This window comes from Oncorhynchus mykiss, chromosome 12, assembly GCF_057628025.1.
Source record: "Oncorhynchus mykiss isolate SJ-2025 chromosome 12, ASM5762802v1, whole genome shotgun sequence".
In the NCBI taxonomy this organism is placed as follows: domain Eukaryota; kingdom Metazoa; phylum Chordata; class Actinopteri; order Salmoniformes; family Salmonidae; genus Oncorhynchus; species Oncorhynchus mykiss.
In genome coordinates, this window is record NC_143033.1 from 51,257,718 (window position 1) to 51,281,027 (window position 23,310).

Sequence of the window (23,310 nt, forward strand, 5' to 3'; positions counted from 1 at the left end):
GCCCTTCATGGCATCAGTTTGACACCCCGGATTTAATGGAAATAATAACCTATATTTCAGCACCTTCTTCAGGGAGTGTTGAGGAAGCCACAAATGCTGAGTTTACACAGGCAGCCCAATTCTGATATTTGTTTTGCTAATTGGTATTTTGCCCAATTTATTGTTTATGCCAATAGTTCAGAATTGGCCTTCCTCATTATATTATCCAAATGGTTGGAAGTATACAGATATGTACAAGTTTAGTTTTTGTTGGTCAGCATCTCAATCATATCTACTGTCAAACACCTGTGTCAAACACCTGTGTCAAACACCTGCTTTAAGACAGCAGATCACTGAGATGTGACTTGTTTATGCAGGTTTTACATCTAATGCTTTTGGTCTGATATCTGCCAGGGGGAGGATGATAGTTGTCTTTTGGATAGCCTGTAATGTCTCTTCCCCTCATACCCTGAAATACTTGGACTGTCAATGTCTGTTATCAACCTACTAATTAAGCATATGGCCATAAATTACATCAAGGACTTTCTTTCTCCTTGGCAATATTTTGGCGACAAACTTGGAAGACACAGTCGAGTCTTCAGTTCCACATTATGACATTAGAGGCCAGTGAATTGACAAATGACAGCAAGAACAGATTATTTTTGAGAAATTGCAGTACCATGGGTGAGTTATATAAATCTTTGGTAGTGGTGTTGACTGTAGATTTGGCTTTACCACAAATTAGCATTGCATTTATTAGCAGTGTTGCCATTTACTTTCCACTCAAAGATTGCTTCAGCAGAGAGGCTACCACGGTACTGTTGGCTTTGGGTAATGTGAGAGATGGTGGGTAAGGTTATAAGCTAGCAAGTTGTGCTAGCTAGGTAGTGTACTCTATCATGTGACGCACATAATGGCAGATAACTAGCTCAATATATTTGGTAATCAAAAGTAAGTAGTGGAGATGTGAAACAGTTGTTTATACTCTGACTAAAACCTAGCTTTTATATTATTTTATTTAGTTATACAAACAAGCTAAAACTGCACAGCTCTGAGAACAAGCCATCTTGACCAACTGACAGCTAATTATGCTAGCTAGCTAAATCAAGAGCAAGGGAGGGTGTGAGAGACATTCACACGAGCTCAGACATTCACATGAAGAGATGTGCGTGCAATTATTGAAATGGGAACATTTTCACGCTCTGAGGAATTTTACAACATGACGTCACAATCACAACAAAATCAGAGCGATTGGGAGCTATTTCAGGCTGGGAAGATTTTTACATGACACCGGTACTCCTTGTATATAGCCTCATTATTGTTACAGTGCATTCTGAAAGTATTCAAACCCTTTGACTTTTTCCACATTTTGTTACGTTTACAACCTTACCCTAACATGGATTCAATTCCCCCCCTCATCATTCTACACACAAAACCCCATAATGACAAAGCAAAATTATGTTTTTAGAAATGTTTGCAAATTTTATACAAAATAAAAAGCTAAAATGTAACATCTACATAAGTATTCAGACCATTTACTCAGTACTTTATTGAAGCACCATTGGCAGCGATTACAGTCTTGAGTCTTCTTGGGTATGACGCTACAAGCTTGGCACACCTGTATTTTATGTGGTGTTTCTCCCATTCTTCTCTGCAGATCCTCTCAAGCTCTGTCAGGCTGGATGGGGACTGTCACTGTAGAGCCATTTGCAGGTCTCTTCAGAGATGTTCGATCAGGTTCAAGTCCGGAATATGGCTGGACCACTCAAGCACATTCAGAGAATTGTCCCAAAGCCACCTCAGCTATGTCTTGGCTCTGTGCTTAGGGTCGTTGTCCTGTTGGAAGGTGAACCTTCGCCCCAGTCTGAGGTCCTGAGCGCTCTGGAGCAGGTTTTCATCAAGGATCTCTCTGTACTTTGCTCCGTTCATCTTTCCCTCGATCCTGACTAGTCTCCCAGTCCCTGCCGCTGAAAAACATCCTCACAGCATGATGCTGCCACCACCATGCTTCACCGTAGGGATGGTGCCAGATTTCCTCCAGACTTGTCGCTTGGCATTCAGGCCAAAGGGTTCAATATTGGCTTCATCAGACCAGATAATCTGGTTTCTCATGGTCTGAATACTTCAGGTGCCTTTTGGCAAACTCCATGCGGGCTGTCATGTGCCTTTTACTGAGGGGGCTCCACCTGGACACTCTTCCATAAAGGCCTGATTGGTGGAGTGCTGCAGATATGGTTATCTCTCTTTCACAGAGGAACTCTGGAGCTCTGTCAGAGTGACCATTGGGTACTTGGTCACCTTCCTGACCAACGCCTTTCTCCCTCGATTTCTCAGTTTGGCCGGGTGGCCAGCTCTAGGAAGAGTCTTGGTCGTTCAAAACGTGTTCCATTTAAGAATGATGGAGGCCACTGTGGTTTTGGGGACCTTCAATGCTGCAGACATTTTTTGTTACCCTTCCCCAGATCTGTGCTCTGACTTGCACTGTCAGCTGTGGGACCTTATATAGACAGGTGTGTGTCTTTCCAAATCATGACCAATCAATTGTTGAAAAAACATCTCAAGGATGATCAATGGAAACAGGATGCAGCAGAGCTCAATTTTGAGTCTCATAGCAAAGGTTTTTTTTTTTCATACATTTGCAAACATTTATAAAAATACATTTTCCTTTGTCATCATGCGGTATTGTGTGTAGATTGATGAGGAAAAATGTATTTAATCAATTTTACAATAAGGCTGTAACATAACAAAATGTGGAAAAAGGGAAGGGATCTGAATACTTTATGAATGCACTGTATCTAATAGCTTTTCAAACTTAATACACTGATGTTGATTAGTCATTGATGCAGTAGTTCAGTAAGGATCTGTGTGTTGTGACAGATTTGGCACTGCTATGGCAAGGTGGAGGAAAAAGCATGACAGAGCATGTCTGCCAATTCAATGCCATGCCAGTACTGTTTGGCAAGCTAATAAAACAAGTTAATGTCGCCAGACTGCTGATATCGAGTAGATTAACATATTGGTAACTTTAACTTTATATATAGTTTCTTATGATGGCATCATAATTAATTGTAAGAGTTGGCATATCATCATCCCTTGGAGAATAATCCTGCCTGATTTAGGTAACAACCATGTTCAATTTCGGTGGCTACCTGCCTGGTCATGATTCACAGGTCAAACATGCCACGTAAACGTGGGCACAGGTGTCGCTCATGGCGCAGAATCTGCAGATATTTGTATGCAGCTAGTGACGTCAAAAGAAGTGTAGACTGAAGCAGTTGAAATAGGGCAAGCCAGTAGTGAGAGCCACTCAGAGCTTGGAGAATGGAGCGCCGCTGCTAGAAGTGGGAACATCCAACGCATGCTTATTCGCGAGCCTAATTCAATAAATCCCGTCGCACACGAGACGAATCTGCAACCCGGCGGAGGCTGGAACTAAGAAAGTGTTTGGACACCTAAACTGAATCATACACCTGTGGTGGTATATTTGCCGGCATATTTTTTTTTCATCACTAGTGGAATACGACTGGTAAGTAGGCAATTATGCTTGAAGGGAAGACATGGACAATACTTTTTAGGTGTTTAGTGATGCATTGTAGGTTGCATTTTATCTGGGCGTTTTGTAATATCTGCTGGTAATTGATTAAGCGTACTAATGAATGAAGACAAATGCGACTGGAAATTGAAATCAGTTTTCGGAATAATAAAAAAAAATGCATTCATTATGCAGTACAGGCTACTCCAAAATGTACTGTCGTAACATTAGGTTTAAACCATTTTAATTTAAATATCAACACATCGGTGTGATGTCAATTACAGTAATGGTAGCCTACTATACATTTATACAAGTTGAGGTGGACTATTGTTCCCTGACACCGCAGCTTTTAAGGTTAATAATACGTTAGTTTTACCGTTGACAAGGGTATATGTTACCAAGCTATATTCTTATAGTATGTCGGATATACACCTACTCCAGGGACTTTCTTAAGGATTTATTAGTTAATGTAGCCTATCGAGAAATATCTTATATACCTTGACATCTTATAACAGAAACGTATTCCGGGCGGGAAAGGTTACTAGCACCTTTTTCCTCTGTCACTGAATTCTGTTGGGATTCTCTGGATGTGCTCAGCATAGTACTAGTAAAATTATATCAGCCACATTTAGGCATTCTCGATCCCTATAGTGTGACTCCTTGGCAGGGCACGAGGGACTCTCCTGAAACAGTCTTCAGCCCTAATGTATTTGTGTTAAATGTGAGGTACCTCATGAAACATGTAGGCCTATTATAATAGTAAAATTATTGTACAGGGAAAACGTAACAAGGGACATTCGCACTTTTAAAGGTGTACCGAGGCAGCGTCAAATCCATGTGGCCATACATTCTGTACACTATCCAAAACCATAGTCATTTTACAGTTACCCAGTGTCTTGTGCGAGAAGTTGGGTAGTTGTGAGAACAGTGTGCACCAGCGTGTATGGTGTGTAGCAAGGACTTTTGCGCACTTTGTAGCGTTAACAATAGAGCTGTCCGTGGTGCTGAAATAAGTCCGTTCACGCCTATGGGCTTCTTTCAGTCAATGCATAAGCCGTGGGAAGAAAACGTGCAAGGGGGGTGATGGCTACGGTTTAGCATATATATTTTTTAACCATACTTTTATCTTTATTCTCATCATCCATAGTCTATAGAACAACTTTAACTGCACTACTAGGTGACTCGCTGACGTTTGTTTCAGCTGAAAATCTATCCCCGTCAATACCTTATTAACCCGAGAAACATTACTATTCCGTGTCCACAGATTATTGCCGTTGCAGTTCTAGGGAAAATATGATATGGTGACTCATGCACTGTCAAATTCCTCTCCTCCAACACTATGGTTGGAGTTGAAGCTAAGTTTGTTTTCAGGCATTTACTCCATAGAGATACTTTTATCTCCCTGATTTCCTCAATGGGCTTCTCCCAGTGGGGAATACGTGGGCCATTATATTTGTGTTAAAGTTCTGCAGAGGGAGTGGGGGCCTTTGATTAGAAATAGAAATAGCAATAGTAGGGTTGCTGCTCTCTCACTGACCATGGTTGGTAGCATGTTGAGAAGCTGAAATGGGGAGTGGATGTTACAGTTTAGAGTCTCAATGATTTTTAGCATTTGTTTTGACAAAGTCATTGTTTCTGTTCGCTGCTCCTGTAGTACCCTGTTTTTGCTAGCACTTTGACAGATTTACACAATTTTACACACAATTAGTGAGAGTACCTTTTGAATGCAAATGTAGCGGCACTTATCTTTGCTATTTGCAATTGCTATTCTGCTGGAGCTGAAACGGATTTACTTCACTTGATTGCCATTGTAATCAGCATGATAATATCAATATGCAATCAATGTCATTATCCAATATATTTAGGTTAATGCTACTGTCCTCAGTTGAAAAGTAAAATTATAGCAACAATAATTGACCTGAATAATTTAATTTACAAAGTGGAACACATTTAATTAAGGCTCAAGTGCTAAACATAAATATTTGCTTGATGTATAATTCAAGTCACTTTGATCCTGGCTAATGTGCAATAAATGTGTTTGTATTATGAATTCATATTACAAATATATTGACTCACGCACTGATATAGAAACCTGAGAGTAATAATGAGCATGACTCACGGGCCACCGCTGCACTAGCAGAACTACCATGACTTGTTTACTTAACTTATGAAATGCCATTATTAACAATTATTTAATACCTTAATGTCTTAGCTACTGTATGACATTGTATTGAAAGCTATAACATAATGAGACTGTAGTGTATTAACTCTTATTACTTTATGGATTTAATAAGTAAGACACTGAACAGAATAGAGACCAATATTACTCATATAGATCCCTAAGCGCACACGTCCAATGTATACTGAATGGCTGGTTATTCACTTGAAATCACTTTCGTTTAACTTTTGGAATGATATTTTATTGCTGTATCACATTTAGAGCCAATTGTTTGAGCTCAGTGCATCGCTTATACTGTTTAGAGCAAATAGAGCTCTGGCTGGCTAGTTGTCTGAATCACAGAATCAGCCTTATACTGAGGAGAGCCGAGTAAAGGAGTTGTGATGGGTTGCTTCAATATCTATGTATTAGAGAGAGGGGCATGCGTCTCCTATGCCAGTTTCGCTGGCATATCAGGATATCAGAAAGTCCTCCAACTCTCAGACGATCACTACTTGATCTGCAAGACAAGACCATCCTGTAGTATGCTATTGCTTTACTCCCGACATATATCCTTTCATCCACTTCTTTGTTTTTTCTTCTTCTCTGGCATTAACAAGTCACGGTGTGTGTCTCCCACTAGCTGACAAGGTTTATGTGAGCTTTAACACCCTTAGGCTACAGACCTGGTCACAGAATCTTGTCAAAAGGAAGGGCAATATCAGCAGAGAGGACAGGTGTCTTCTATGGTATTAAGCTCTGTCTTATTTACTGGGCCGTAGAGCTCTGAGACTCTTTTCTATAGAGATGGAGCGAGGAGAAGAGAAAGTATCAGACAATAATTATTGGTGAGGTCTCCCAGAAAGGCTATTTGCTAGATTCAGAGGATCTTAGTTCCTATTGAAACTCTCAAATTGTGTTGGAAAGCAAGTGTGCCGTTAGTCGTTATCTGTGTGCTGTTAGATGTGAAAATGGAGTTACTTGGAGAATTTTCAAACATATTCTCACCAGACTTTTAGTGTTGGGTAAGAGTTTTATCCATTCACAACTGTGATGAGTTTTTGTGTTGTTGTAAATGTTCTCTCTCAGTCAGCATATTGAGTAATAAAAGAATACAACCTTGAGAGCTGTTGTTTTAATCCTGTCGGCATACAGTCATAGGGGCTCTGGCAGAGAGAAATCTCCATTAGGGAGGCAGTCAGCCTAGCAGTAAGAGCATTGGGCCAGTAACTGAAAGGTCGCTGGTGTGAATCCCCGAGCCGACAAGGTGAAAAAATGTGTAGATGTGCCCTTGAGCGAGGAACTTAACTTTAATTGCTACAGGGCTATCGTTGATAATGGTTGACCCTGGACATAACCCCACTCTCCGAGGGTGTCTCAGGGGAAGTTGGGATATGCAAAAAACACATAGGACAAATATAAGCACCCACTAAATTATTAGTATGAACTAGGTGGTTCGAGCCCTGAATGCCTATTGGCTGACAGCCATGGTATATCAGACCGTATACCACGAGTATGACAAAATATTTAATTACGTTGGTAACTAGTTTATAATAGCAATAAGGCACCCCTGGGTTTGTGATATATGGCCAATATACCAGGCACAGCCCTTCATCTGGTTTTTGAATCTGGTTTTATTACTAGCTTGAGTTACCTGGGGTGGCAGATAGTTCCATGAAGTCATGGCTCTATTTAGCACTATGCATTTCCCAGCCTCTGTGGACTGTGAAGAGACCTCTGGTTGCATGTCTTGTGTCTTGTGTGGTACCGATGAGTGTTCGAACTATGTGCCAACTGCTTGAACAGTTCGGTACCTTCAACACCTCAACACCTTGCACAAAGAGCATTAGTGATGGGGTCAATTTCTCCTCAATTTAGAGCCCTCCGTGTGCATCTAAGCACAATATGTGCTGCTGTGTTCTGGACCAACTGCAATGTGCCTATGCCCTTACTTGTCTCACATGACCACACAACTAGGGCCTGTAGGAGATGTCAAGAAAGCAGAGCAACACCTTATGATGGACAGACCTCTTCTTATTTTAGCTCCCATTGAGTCGATATGTTTTGACCACAACAGATTGCTTTCTAGGGTTATACACAGCAGTTTAGTCTCATCAACTTGCTCAATTGCCACAGAAGTCAGTAATAGACCGAGATGAGGTTAAGTTTGAGATATTTAACACCGGCCTATTCCTAGTTCCACATTCTAAAACTGACTGGAGCTCTATGTTAAGGGTGTCAGTTCATTATTTTACTGTCATAGCCGACGTGTATACTGATGAGTTGACAGCGTAAATAGACACAGGCTTTATTTAAGGTCAGTGGAAGGTCATTCGTGAAAACAGAAAACAATAATGTCCCAAGCCGGCTGCTCTGTGGTACACCACACCCAACCGAATTTGCGTTAGAGAAGCTTCCATTAAAGAAAACCCTCTGTGTTCTATTAGATAACTCTCAATCCATGAAAAGGCAGAGGATGTATATCCATATCACCTACAAGTGATATCAAAAGCTTCTCTGAAGTCATACAAAAAAGCTCCCATAATATTCTTATTATGAATTTCTTTCAGCCAATTATCAATAATTTGTGTCAGTGCCGAGCATATTGAGCGCCCTTCCGTGTAAGCATGCTGAAAGTCCATTTCCAATTTGTTTTCTGTAAAATAACATTATATTTGTTTAAATAAAAAATGTTCAAAAGGTTTGCTAAGCACTGGTAACAGGCTGATTGGTCAGCTGTTTAAACCATTAAAGGGTGCTTTGCTATTCTTGCTTAGCGGAATGACCTTTGCCTCCCTCCAAGCCTGAGGACACACACCGTCTTCTCGGCTTAAATTTAAGATGTGGCAAACAGGAGTCGCAGTGTATTCCGCTACCAACCTCAGTAATTTACCATCCAGGTTGTCAGTATCAGGTGGCTGGTACTTATTTATAGATAGCAACATTTTTTATTTTTTATTCACCTCTTCCACACCAACTTTGCGTAACTCAAAACTACAGTGCTTGTCTGTCATTATTTGGTCCAATATGCATGACTATCAAAGCTCCGCGTTTGTTGTTTGCATGTCATGCCTAAGATTGCTAATCTTGTCAACAAAAGTTGGTTGACAATATCAATGGGTTTTGTTATGAACACAACAAACTCAGAGGCTAGTGGAGGCAGTTTGCTGTCAGTCTCTGTTTTAGGTGACTGGCATATTAAACCTTTACATTATTTTAAATAGCTCTCCATAACCTTACCTCCCTGGTGAACCACAGGTTGTATACATCCGCCTTAGATACACTTCAAAATGGTGGCGATTTATCACATTGCTTTGTCATATAAAATTCCTTTAAGAATTTATCCTGTGAAGCCGGTGTCAGTACAATAGTGGGTAAAACATTTTTTGTCCCCCCCCCCCCCGTGCCTCCTGTTGATGGGCAGTTTGATTCCCCTGCTCTCCCCATGTATCTGCTGCTGTGACCCACAGAAACACAAAGCAAATGTACAAGCCATCCGAGCATTGTAAAAACAACACAGGGAGGCAATCCCCTTGGTGGCCCTACTCTGTGCTATAAAGACATCTTTCATTAAAGGGGCTTTCTGTGGCTGCTGCACCGTCAGACTGAAAACATTTCTCCTCCGCTAGCCTCTTGGTTTATATTACAAACAAAAAGCCCTTCTCGTTTGCATTGGGGCAGCAGACATAAACTACATCTGTGACCGTAGTGGTGTTTCTCTTTGGACCTCCCCCTGTTTAAGTGCTTTGCAGGGTGGAAGGTGCTGGAAGAAGACAAACTGTTGCAACAGGCCTTTGCCATTTATAATTATGCCAGAGTGCTGCGGCACTGCTTAAGACTGCCTGATTGTCTGCATATGTTCTGTTGCTTGGTTGGTGGCTCTGACCACTGTAGCTGCACGTGAGCTAGTGAGGCGGCCGTCCGCGGGAAGAAATAGGAAGTGATGATGACAGGAGCCTATGAATGTAGCAGATGATCTGCCGCCTGTGGACAGGATCAGTTGGCATAGGAAGCCCTCTGGGGCTGCATGTCCGTACTGTTGTCAGGGGAGATATTCACCAGGACACATCAAAACAGAGCAGGCAGCAGCAGAGGTAGGTTAGTGGCTGTTTTGCATTGAGGAGGGACTCACCGACACTGAATGTACTGGAGGTACACCCTAAATACAATATGATGGCAATGCCTGTGCAAGGTTTACAGCCATGCTGCGTTTCTAACAATGAGAATTGTAGAGTAGGAAACTGGAGGTGTCAAGGACTTTGATTCTTGTTTGTATTTTACCCTAATCCAGGTCAAGCATACAAATACTTGTTGAAATGTTGTTTTGTCAAATATCAATTAAACATAAAAAAAAAAAAAAATCATTTTAAGCATTTTGAGGTATTCTTAACAATGCTGCTTGCTTAATTACTTTCACCCAAAGTTTGTTCTCGTGATGAATGACTTCTTCATTTTACAATCATCTCTGGGGGAGCTGACGTGAGTGCAGCAGCACATTAACAAACTGACAGGCAGATCTCTTTTGTTGACTCATTTCACAAGGGCAAGCTCTCCTCTCCTCTCCTCTCCCAGAACCCATCAGCACTGGAATCCGTCCACGCTCTACAGCCTCAATGTGTTTACATATTATAGGCCTATGGTTGCAGGAAACACTGTTTATACAGAAACTGCCCACACATCGAGTCACTCTACAATGCAACCCTGTATCGCACTGAATGAATACACTTTGCTCCGCAAAATCCTCAACCATCCAGCTACCACAGAGAAAAACACTCTCAAAACACTCAAAGCAACGAGATACTTTTTCACGGGAATATGACTGTTTAGAGAGTCACATTACCAGCCAATTAAGCAGAGGGCTCCTCTGAGCTCTGAGTTAGTGCCTTTTATCCAGATTAATGAGTTGATGTGATTCTAAGTTATCAGCCCGTGAAAGAGGGACCTGCTCTGCACTGTTGTACTGTGCTATACTGCTGTACTGCGCTATACTGCGCTATACTGCTGTACTGCGTTATACCGCTGTCCTGTGCTATACTGCTGTACTGTGCTATACTGCTGTACTGTGCTATGATGTACTGCACTGTACAGTGCTATACTGTCCCCTTTCTGTACTGTGCTGTGCTGTAAATTGCTGCACTGTTCTATGCTGTGTGTGAGGGGCAGTAGTCAGTCTGGTGCGGCGGTGTGACATTTGTTGTCCTGCTCTTTTTCCTGACAGGATGAAACTGATGGGTTGGCTGTGTGTTTGGGCACTTCCTGTCCTGCTTGGAACCTTTGCCTCTGTCTGCTGGCTGGCTGAAGGGAGCAGGAGCATGGACACAGCAAACACAGCCGAGAGCACCTCCCAGGGACCACAGGCAAGGGTAAACATACCGCATGCTTCTCTCTCTGTGTATCCCTGTCTCTTTCTGTCACTCTCTCTGTCACCCTCGTTCTCTGTCTGTCTCTTTCTAACCTCTCTGTCACCCTCAACCACGCTCTGTCTGCTTGTCCCTCTGAATCAATCTCTCTGCCTGTGTCTGTTACTCTTCTCTCTGCCTGTCTTTCGAAGCCCCTTTACCTTTGCATCTGTCGGACTCTCTTCCTCTTCCTTTCTCTTTCACCCCGGCTCCCCAGAAAGTATTGTATGCTTTGCATAATAAAGCGTATATCAATATATACAGGTAACTGCCTAAATATAGGAAATACCAACATCAAATGTCTTATTAGGGCGTTGGGCCACCACGAACTGCCAGAGCCGCCAGAACAGCTGCAACGCATCTTGGCATAGATTCTACAAGTGTCTGGAACTCTATTGGAGGGATGCAACGCCATTCTTCCACAATAAATTCCATGACTTGGAGTTGGGTAATGGTGGTGGAAGATGCTGTCTCAGGCACCGCTCCAGAATCTCCCATAAGTGTTCAATTGGGTTGAGATCTGGTGACTGAGACGGCCATGGCATATGATTTACATTGTTTTCATGCTAATCAAACCATTCAGTGACCACTCGAGCCCTGTGGATGGGGGCATTGTCATCCTATGTTGTGATGCATGTCATCCATAGCAATGGTAGCCAACATAATGGCCTTCCCAGCATTTTTATAAATTACGCCTAAGCATGATGGGAAGTGAATTGCTTAATTAACAGGATCCACATCTGTGTGGAAGATCCTGCTTTCAATATACTCTGTGTCCCTCATTTACTGAAGTGCTTCCATTATTTTGGCAGTTACCTGTACATAGCACAATTGTTGTGTAATTGAATTGAAATACTCTCCCTGCTCAATATGGGCATTTGAGTGTTTGTCTCCTTATGTGGTTCTGCAGGTGGTCTTGACAGAGGATTGCTTAGTTACCTTTCAATCACAGGCGTCATACATCTTACCTGTCTCTCTCTCTCCCCCGAGGAGAGGAGGCTCAGTTGGTTGCAGAGAGTGTGTTAATCAATTACCCCTGCACAAAAATTCACAAGGACTCTCTTTTGTCATGCTATCATTTGTCTCTTTCAAATTTTGTTCAGAATATTTTGCATGTACACACATTTGCCTGACAAGCCTTTCTCTGGTATGGGATTACATCATATCTATGAGCCAGCCCTAAAACCCATTAGCTTCCTCCCAGCAGTCTCCCCCAATTTTCATTTTTCATGCTGGTCTGGATTGAACCTTTAAAGGAGAAGTGACAATGTCTGGTTGTGATGCATGAACAGAGCTATTGGTAGAGATGTGTGAAGTTCTATTGGAGATTTGCACATTAATCACACAGGTGAAATCATTACAAGCCCTACCTCCCCCAAAACACAGAATCAATTGTCCCACAGAGCATCTAGGAAACATTGTGTTGTCCACCCCCACCACCCCCCGCGCCCCACCTGTCTCCCAATTCTTTGTGAAAATAAGCATTCTGCACCCTCTCCTAGTCTGTTCTTGCAGTTGGCCTGGCAGGCGTGTGGGGTGCCACCGTGCCAAGTTGGAAGCCAGCAGAGGAATGTCACCGCTCAGGCGGTTCTGTTCGGTCCTCTTATATCCCTCAATGCAAACAACACATTCCCTGGCATCCCCATCTATCCCAGGGAATGGGAACTCAAAAGCGGTCAATTGGCATAGGAGTTTAAAGTCATCCCTGGGGTGATGGTGGTGGTGGATTGGACTTCATCAATATGCAACAGAGCAGGAGCCTTCAGGAATGAAAAAGTGAATAAACTGAAGCCTCCCTGGCCAGTATACACCAGAAACGATGCTAAATGTAAGCAAACACATGACACTGAAACAACTCTGACTGGCAGTCCTGAAATGAAACGTAAAAGACTGAGATAGAGATAGATTTACAGTTTCCTTAGGGCCGTCTTTCAGGTAATTGTTGGGTAAATAATGAGCTGACAAATCCCAGGCAGAGCCTCCATTGTCCTGGTGCAGTTACAGCACCTGGGGCTACTGGAGAAAAGCCACCATGCTAGGTCATCAGGCCACCTGGCTCTGGTAAGGTCAGCCATAAGGCATCAGCTGCCCTCTCTCTCATGTGACCTCACATAACAGCCTCGCAGCTCACAAAGCTATATCTCAGAATCAAATTCAAATTTTACCTTTTGGATTATAATCATGATCCGCTCAGCAGAGAAGGGGATGAGAATAAGCAATAAGACTGAGGAGAGTATGGAAAAAGGAAATATGATTGAGATGGTATTTAGGGTACACGGGAAAGATTAGGATGGATAAGAGAGAGGGTGAATTTGGGAAACAGTTTTGTTTGAGATTAGCATGATACAGATATAGTCTACAGTGCAATTTGTTTTTAAACCCACTCAAGCTTATAGTCAAGACATCAAGCCATGAGACCTACAGGGAATTCACTAAGACACTATTTTGACATTCCCAGTGGTATCTGCATGGAGTACTTACAGATGATGATATGCACTTTGTTGCTTCTCAGACATACATACTATACAGAAGAGGCCAATATACGCTACATGACCAAAAGTATGTGGACACCAGCTCGTCGAACATCTCATTCCAAAATCATGGGGATTAATATGGAGTTGGTCACCCCTTTGCTGATATAACAGCCTCCAGGCTTTCCACTAGATGTTGGAACATTGCTGCGTAGATTTGCTTCCATTCAGCCATGAGAGCATTAGTGATGTTAAGCACTGATGTTGGGCGTTTAGGCCTGGCTCGCAGTCTGAGTTCCAATTCATCCCAAATGTGTTCGATGGGGTTGCGTCAGGGCTCTGTGCAGGTTAGTCAAGTTCATTCACACCGATCGACAAACCATTTCTATATGGACTTCATTTTGAGCACGGGGCATTGTCATGCTGAAACAGGAAAGGGCCTTCCCAAAACTGTGCCACAAAGTTGGAAGCCCAAAATTGTTTAGAATGTCATTGTATGCTGTAGCGTTAAGATTTCCCTTCACTGGAACTAAGAGGCCTAGCTCTAACCATGAAAAACATCACCAGACCATTATTCCTCCTGCACCAAACTGTACAGTTGGCACTATGGATTCTGGCAGGTAACATTCTCCTGACATCCGCCAAACCCAGATTTGTCTGTCGGACAGCCAGGTGGTGAAGCGTGATTCATCACTCCAGAGAATGCGTTTCCACTGCTCCAGAGTCCAATGGCGGCAAGTTTTACACCACTCCAGCCTACATTTGGCATTGCGCATGGTGATCTTAGGCTTGTGTGTGGCTGCTCGGCAATGAAAACCCATTTAATGAAGCTCCAGACAAACAGTTCTTGTGCTGACGTTGCTTCCAACGTCAGTTTGGAACTCAGTAGTGAGTGGTGCAACCGAGGACAGAGGATTTTTACATGCAACACACTTCAGCACTCCGTGGTCCCGTTCTGTGGGCTTGTGTGTCTTATTACTTCGCCACTGAGCCGTTGTTGCTCCTAGACGTTTCCACTTCACAATAACAGCACTTGCAGGTGACGGGGCAGCTCTAGCAGGGCAGAAATTTGACGAACTGGTAAGGTGTTATCCTATGATGGTGCTACGTTGAAAGTCACTGAGCTCTTTAGTAAGGCCCTTCTGCTGACAATGTTTGTCACAGCTGCGTGCTCGATTTTATACTCCTGTCAGTAGCTGTTGCAAGATAATCAAATTTTAATTTCTGTACCCTAAGCCGCCTCCAATGCTGTTTTATAGAATTTGGAAGTACGTCCAACCGGCCTCTCAACCGTAGACCACGTGTCACCACCCCAGTACAGGACCTCCACATCCGGCTTTTTTACCTACGGTATCGTTGAAGACCAACCAGCCAGACAGCTGATGAAACTGTGGGTTTGCACAAACAAAGAATTTCTGCGCAAACTGTCAGAAAGCGTCTCAGGGAAGCTCATCTGAGTGCTCATCGTCCTCACCAGGGTCTTGACCTGACAGCAGTTTAGCATTGTAACAGATTTCAGTGGGCAAAATCTCACCTTCGATGGGCACTGGCGTGCTGGAGAAGTGTGCTCTTCATGGATGAATCTCGGTTTCAACTGTACCTGGCAGATGGCGTTGTGTGGGCGAGCGCTTTGCAGATGTCACCGTTGTGAACAGTCTGCCCCATACTGGCGGTGGCATTATGGTATGGCTACAGACAATGAAAACAAGTGCATTTTATTGATGGCAAATTGAATTCACAGAGATACCAAGATGACATCCTGAGGCCCATTGTGGTGCCATTCATCCGCTACCATCACCTCATGTTTCAGCATGATAATGCACAGCCCCATGTTGCAAGGATCTGTAAATAATTACTGGAAGGTGAATTGGGCAAATTCTGGTCATACCAGACACTGACTGGTTTGACACACTGAAATCTGGCACACTGAACTCTATCTGAGAAGTAGTTGGTGAACCAGGTGAGGCAGTCCGTTGAAAAACCAAGGCTGTTGAGTCTGCCGATAAGAATACGGTGATTGACAGAGTCGAAAGCCTTGGCCAGGTCGATGAAGACGGCTGCACAGAAATGTCTTTTATCAATGGCGGTTATGATATCTTAGGACGGCCGGGGTGTTAAGCATATCCCAGTTTAGGTCACCGAAGAGTACAAACTCTGAAGATAAATGGGGGACAATCAGTTCACATATGGTGTCCAGGGCACAGCTGCGGGCTGAAGGGAGTCTATAACAAGTGGCAACAGTGAGAGACTTATTTCTGGAAAGGTGGATTTTGGGCACAGACCTGGATAGCATGACAGAACTCTGCAGACTATTTCTGCAGTAGATTGCAACTCCTCCCCCTTTGGCAGTTCTATCGTGGTGGAAAAGTTTGTAGATGGGGATGGAAATTTCAGAATTTTTGGTGGCCTTCCTAATCCAGGATTCAGATAGGACATCAGGGTTGGCGAAGTGTGCTGAATCAGTGAATAAATTAATAAACTAATTTAGAGAGGAGGCTTCTGATGTAACATGCATGAAACCAAGGGCACGAGCCGTGGATAACAAAGACTAGTAGCTAGTTAGCTGGCTAGCTCCTGATGGAGGTTCCAGTTAGGCAGGTTGCAGGAAAGTATATTTAGTTCGTAGATAGAAAGTGAGATTAAAATATATACGAAAAAACCTGGCTATTTACACGGGACAAGACACAGGATAAGACAAAGATAAACACACATCCGACTGCTACGCCATCTTGGATTCACATTTATATTTTTGTTAAGTGTAATAGCAAGAACAAATTGACTCAACAGATTACATACAGAACCTGAGCACTCTTGAAACGTGGTTCCATTTCTAATGCTCATTTCGAGGTGTCGCATATGGGATACACCTTAGGGTGGGTCACAAGCTCGAAGAATCCAAATCACACAGTTTCTGTTATAGACTCACAGCTCGAGTGGCGAATGAGGTGAGCCCCTCTCCTAAATAAAGGTAGCCACTCGCCCGCCAACTGGTCATTGTCGACTCTCTTCCTTGCGGAAGTAACTGCGCTCTCTAAAATCTCTCCTCAGCCTGACTAGATTCCTGTCTTCCTACTAAACGGTTCTTAGGCGAACTGTGAGGTTGACACTGCCAAACGTAGGACATCCGGTCCTGTCGATAGAGTTGAGTACTGATCTAAAGGCTTTAGCTAACTTAGCTAGATAGCTGCAAGGCTAGCTAACCACACAAAGGGCTATTTCTCACCGCAAGGCTTAGTCAACCAGTGTAACTTGCCACAAGCCTAGATACACCAAACAAACTTTTCTACACGCTAGCTTGCTTACACTTTGCTCGAGGAATACAATTTCTCTGAGCCATGGAGACTGCTACAGCTATACAGGGAGAACCTAGCACGTCTCCTGCCTCGGCACCAGCACTGACACACCCATGCCCATGCAGGGCGATGATAGGATATGTGTATTGCCTGCTTGGGTTTGAGCATTCTACGACATCACTCGCTAACTCCAAGTTCAGCCTGCATTGTAGGGCACCAACTCCCTTCATTGCAAGTGAGCAGAGCAACTCCCAAACAAGAATCATCGCCCTCATAGCCTTCTGGTGATGAGGCTAACTCACAACCCCTACCCTCCTGGGAGAAGGCTATGAAACATGGGGCCCTCAAATAGTTGTATAAAAATGAAAAAGTGGAGGAGGACGAGAAATTCGATATCGATAAGAAAGAAATATTCCAAATCGATTAAGGAAGGGGAGGAAGAGGAAACTCAAGCCCACAGCTCAAGGCCATTTTCCGCCCTCAGTGCAGCACCGGCACCCAACAAAAAAAATCTGATTTATTGATGTCTGGAATTGGGCAGAGACCAGACTTGGTATCGACTGGCCCGCACCAGTGGTCTCGCACCATCCCGGGGAAACAACTCCTCCCAGCGGTCCCAGCATGAGTGGCATAAGCCAAACATAACTGGGAACAAACCCCTGTCCAGCAAATCCCAAACCAGGCACTTTGTTGGCATGGAGGAGATGGGCCATGGCAAGCCGCCGGTGGTTGAGCCATCACTGGCTAGCCACCTCAACCCCAGTGCCTCGTCTATGACTGCCACTGCTCTCCCTGGGAACAAGGAGCGCTTCACTATATTTCGAAAGGTTTACGTGTCTGCGGCATGATCAGTACTGGCTTGAATGAAATGTCCCTACTGCTGGTGTGCCAGGCCAATTGAGCACTCTCTTAGTCAAAGGCACAGCCAGCCAATACCAATGGGACGAGATCTTCGTTATTACAGATCTTACCCTTCGAATCTCCAGAATTGCAATCCAAGGCTGTGGGTGCGCCATGAGCCTTGTGGTGGTGGGTAGAGGGCCCTGAGGCTCAACTTGTCCAGCCTCTCAGACAAGGAAAAGGCATATTTACTTAATGCTCCTGTCGTGTTGAAGGAACTGTTTGGGTAAAGTTGAGAACTTCTGAATCCACCCTTTTTAAACTGAGTTTTAGTTTCAACATGTCAGATGTAAAGTTGAAATGAGTTTGCATCCCAATACTACACTTTATATACATCACAGAAGACTGAACTATAACAAAACTGTTTGACATACACTACCGGTCAAAAGTTTTAAAACACCTACTCATTCAAGGGTTTTCTTGTTTTGTACTATATTCTTTACATTGTGGAATAATAGTGAAGACATCAAAACTATGAAATAACACATATGGAATCATGTAGTAACCAAAAGAGTGTTAAACAGATTCTTCAAATAGCCACCCTTTGCCTTGATGACAGCTTTGCACACTCTTGGCATTCTCTCAACCAGCTTCACCTGGAATGCTTTTCCAACTGTCTTGAAGGAGTTCACACACATGCTGAGCACTTGTTGGCTGCTTTTCCTTCACTCTGTGGTTCGATTCATCCCAAACCATCTCAATTTGGTTGAGGTAATTCAATTCTGAAAATATTAATAACAGTCCACACATGAGGCCAAAGAGGGTGCTTTTGGTCATTGACTGCAGAAAGGCTCTACGCAAAACCAAAAGCAGAGAGACATCAAGGCAACGGATCCTCAAAGTTTTCTGAGAACGTTCACGTTCCGAAGGTGTACACCCAACTTGCTGGCTCTAGTCGTCAAGGCATCAAGGCGACTGGTTCATCTACATTTATATTTTTCATGTCCTTGTTCAGCCACAACTCGGTGAATCATAGGATATTACAGTTCGTCAGGTCCCGTTGATAGGATAGTCTTGAACAGATCTCATCCAGTTTGTTTTCCAGTGATTGCACGTTCGCCAATAGAATGGAGGGTAATGGCAACTTATCCACTCCTATAGCACCATATTTGGCTCTTCTGAGTGATGGGGATTTGGGCCTAGTCTGGGAAAGGCATTATGTCCTTCGTCTCATTCAAATCGAGGTTAGTAATCGCTGTTTTGATGTCCAGAAAAAAGCTCTTTCCGATCATATGATCGGCCGAAACATGATGTCAAAAAAAATGTGGGATCAGCGCATAAAATAGCAAGAGCCTGTAACATGGTGGCCATCCCCTCCAGCTCCATTATACCATCAATCCACATTTCTAACACCTGCTCACCAGTAGAGCTAACTACACTGCTGAACCTGTAAGATAAAATCATGCAAATAGCCATTTTTGCTTGTTAATGCAAATAATTATTTGTAGGTCTTCCATTTAAACACAATGTGGACATACTTGCGAACATTAGAAAAAGTTTACTATTTAGTTTACAGAGTGGGTGAGGATCCAACTTTTTTCGTGATGCACTAAAGTCCACTGCACATCCTGAAGCTTATGCTCGTGTGCGGATCACGTTCTGCATGTGTATTCTCTATGTGCAGAGAACAGGCTACTCAGGCAAACAGTCATGGTGCTCATTTAATAAAGTTATATCAAAGCTGAATCAATGTCTGTGAGATCACATAATGATCACAGTATTCTACATAACAGAACAGAATATAATAGCCAAGTATAACGTTTTTGTAAGACACAAACACCACCACAGCATGCGCCACTAGAAAAATACACAGGTAGGCTATGCTACGGTATCCAGATTGTCATACTGTTCCTTCATACAGATCTTGTGCCATACTGGGATATTCTCTAATACCGGCACTGAACACAAGGGGTACTATTTTTAAACCCCACTGGGCCTCTGTAATCTGAAAGTTAGCAATGCTAGCAAATACATGTAAAATTCCTAAGAGAATGCTAACAAAAATGCTAATGAGCGGATTGCGAAAGTTTTATACGGTCTCTGATCTAAACTATTTGTAGGACAGACAAAGTTATACAAGTAAACAAAAAATTCTACTCACTGTTTGCTGCATGCACAAAACAAATATTAGACAGCATGGCTCTTGATCCAGGAGGGGATTCTCTGTTGTTTGTAAGTGAAGCTTGATTTTGGAAGAAGCTAACGCTTTAGGTAGCTAGATGGCTAACTAGCTGGATCATCTGGCGCGTGCTGCACAACAGTGAGTGACTCACAAGGCTCCGGTCTCTAATTGTTGTGTGCTTGTAAACAAACACCACGTGACGATGACTACTATTCATTTTTCATTCTGAAGCTTATATGACAGGTGAAATGAAGAACGCAATCTTTATCTCCCTAACGTATTGCACAAGTTGACTGCAAATATTTATTTAAAAAGTACCTACAAATATTCAAATGTGTAAAAACAAACCTTCAAAGAAATTGTTTCAACGATATTGACGGTATTGAAAAATTTCCCGTGGCTATTTCCAAATACCCTGGTATATGGCATACCGCCCAAGCCTAGTTGCCACCACTATTTCAATGTCATTTCCTGTCCTAGAAAGAAAATGCTCATTTAGGTTCCACCTCTGAAGAATGACGAAGGCTACTTATACATATGAATTGAGGGGAATTTGGGAATTGGGAATGTCCATGTGGAATTGATAAACATCAACAAATAGGACACTGACAGCTGTCAGTGTACCTAGTTAGTATGCTAACCTTATCTTAGCTAATGTTGTCTGTTATTGCTGGTTATTTTCTTTACTACACCGTATTCTAAATATTAACCAGCTTGCTGTTTTGCTGGTTCTGGATTTGTTATTAGCATTGATTTAGGGAAAACTAAGCCACAGATGGAAACCACTGGCCTATCTTTGACTTTGCCATCCATTGTTCTCTCCAAAGTTGTGTCATCTTCCATAAAGCTGCTGGCAGGCAGCAAAGTCAAATCAGCCTGTGCTCATGGTTCTCACAGGGGAAGTGAAATGATAGGCTACAATGACTTTGCTCATGATGCACGCCACAAATGACATGTCACTATATATTCCTTGAATTTTATATCACGGGTGCCTCTTCATTATCTGGATAGACACTTGTGGTTTCTTGCTAACGTTACACCAATCAAAGCGTGCAGTAAAGCAAAAATGTTGTGGTAAAAACCATTCATCCTGCAAAATGCTATCACATGGAGGCCAACATTGGTCCGAGGCATTCCTTTCCGCTGTATGGCGTCTGATAGAAAGGATCCTTCTTGGGTCCCTCTGTAGTTAGATCAGCTGATCTCCATTCCTATAGTCACTACATAGCCCCAGAGCATTCTTGTGTAGGTGGAGTAGTGCAGGGCTACACAGGGTCCTAACAGAGGCCATGGCCCCAGACCTGAAGGACACCACAATTCACTTCAGTATCTTAGATAAATCTGAAATCGCTACAACTATTTAAAAACACAATTTAACTTTAATATACACAGGGGTGGCCAACGTAATGTTTTGTACCATTCATAAAATGGTTAGATATTATTTTAATAGTGACTAGCTCAAGAATAAGTGAAAATGTATCAAATATCCAATGGATTATGATAATATAATTAAAAGTGGAGGTGCAAAAACAGAAGTTTGCACCCCCTATTTTGATTTTCTCCATGGCTCAGACAGTCAAGTGGACACAAGGCCACTTGGCTCATCTCAGTTACGAAGAGGAATAGCTTTGCAGCTGTTTCTCATTAATTAATAATGCCATGCTGGTGGGTGGTAACATTTGTTTTTAAAACAGCCCTGAAATGAAACGTAGGCTGAAAATAATTTGTATGTCATGTCATAGGAAAATATACTGTATTCACACTGGGCAGTTTGATTTGTCACTTCAAGCCTAAATATAACATACTTAAATCGTTGTGAAACATCTTGGGTAAGCTCTGGTCTTCGTCTTTCAGCTAAAGGAAGTGAATTTCTTCCGGTGTGGGTGTTTTAACACCATCTGCTTTAAAATTCATTCACTCCATAAATCAAAACAACACTGTAGGCTACTTCGAAACAATACTGTATGACTCAAGAAGATCTCAATACGTATCCCCATGAAACTAATTGAGTTTAAATGGTTACTATGCAGAATGATGCTGCATGGATGTCTCACCGGTAAAACTATCATGCACAATTGAATGCAGTGTTTTTAAAGTAATGTTGTACTATACTATTATAATTGGTTCGGTTATGTAGAATACTCTGATGTTGATGTAATCTTGCAGACACTGATTCATCTTTGACCTAACTTTATTAAACACCATTCGCCCGAGTAGGCTGTTGTCTGCGTGTAAAAGTAAAGAATATAATCATGTGCAGAAGCTTCGGGAAGCTCCGTATTTTTTAAGCTTCGGGAAGCTCCGTATTTTTTAAGCTTCGGGAAGCTCCGTATTTTTGAATGCTGCAGACTTAAGATCTAAAAAAAAAAAAAGAAAAAAGTGGTCGCCAAAGATTGTCTACCATGTCACATACAGTTGAAGTCGGAAGTTTACATACACCTTAGCCAAATATATTTAAACTCAGTTTTTCACAATTCCTGACATTTAATCACCACTATATTTTAAGAATGTGAAATGTCAGAATAATAGTAGAGAGAATTATTTATTTCAGCTTTGTGTAACGATTGTCGTCGGGAGAAGGAGAAGAGGGCCAAAGCGCAGCGTGATAAGTATTCATAATACTTTTAATAAATACGAATACTTGAACAAAAAACAACAACACGACAAACGAACAGTTCTGCAAGGTGCAATACACACAAAACGGAAAACAACTACCCACAACCCATAGTGGGAAAACAGGCTGCCTAAGTATGCTTCTTAATCAGAGACAACGATTGACAGCTGCCTCTGATTGGGAACCATACCAGGCCAAACACATAGAAATCTAACACAGAACAAAACATAGAATGCCCACCCCAACTCACGCCATGACCAAAATAAAATAGAGACATAAAAAAGGAACTATGGTCAGGACGTGACACTTTTATTTATTTTGTCACATTCCCAGTGGGTCAGAAGTGTACATACACTCAATTAGTATTTGGTAGCATTGCCTTTAAATGGTTTAACTTGGGTCAAACGTTTCAGGTAGCCTTCCACAAGATTCCCACAATAATTTGGGTGAAATTTGTCTCATTCCTCCTGACAGTGCTGGTGTAACTGAGTCAGGTTTGTAGGCCTCATTGTTCGCACACACTTTTTCAGTTCTGTTCTGCCCACAAATTTTCTATAGGATTGAGGTCAGGGCTTTGTGATGGCCACTCAAATACCTTGACTTTCTTGTCCTTTGCAACAACTTTGGAAGAATGCTTGGGGTCATTGTCCATTTGGAAGACCCATTTGCGATCAAGCTTTAACTTCCTGACTGATTACTTGAGATGTTGCTACAATATATCAACACAATTTTCCATCCTCATGATGCCATCTATTTTGTGAAGTGCACCAGTTTTCTCTGGCGGTTTGGAGCAGTGTCTTCTTCCTTGCTGAGCAGCCTTTCAGGTTATGTCGATAAAGGAC

General features: G+C 42.5%; 1 protein-coding gene across 1 annotated transcript in view; it reads left to right on the forward strand.

Moving 5' to 3' along the window:
* Window positions 1-3,096: 3,096 nt before the first annotated feature.
* LOC110537733 (follistatin-related protein 4) overlaps window positions 3,097-23,310 on the forward strand; it is a 225,017-nt gene continuing 204,803 nt past the window's right edge. The window contains exons 1-2 of the mRNA XM_021624080.3: window positions 3,097-3,505; window positions 10,888-11,032. Coding sequence (XP_021479755.1) covers window positions 10,889-11,032 — 144 coding nt within the window. The 5' untranslated portion in view covers window positions 3,097-3,505; window position 10,888. The remainder of the gene's footprint in view (window positions 3,506-10,887; window positions 11,033-23,310) is intronic.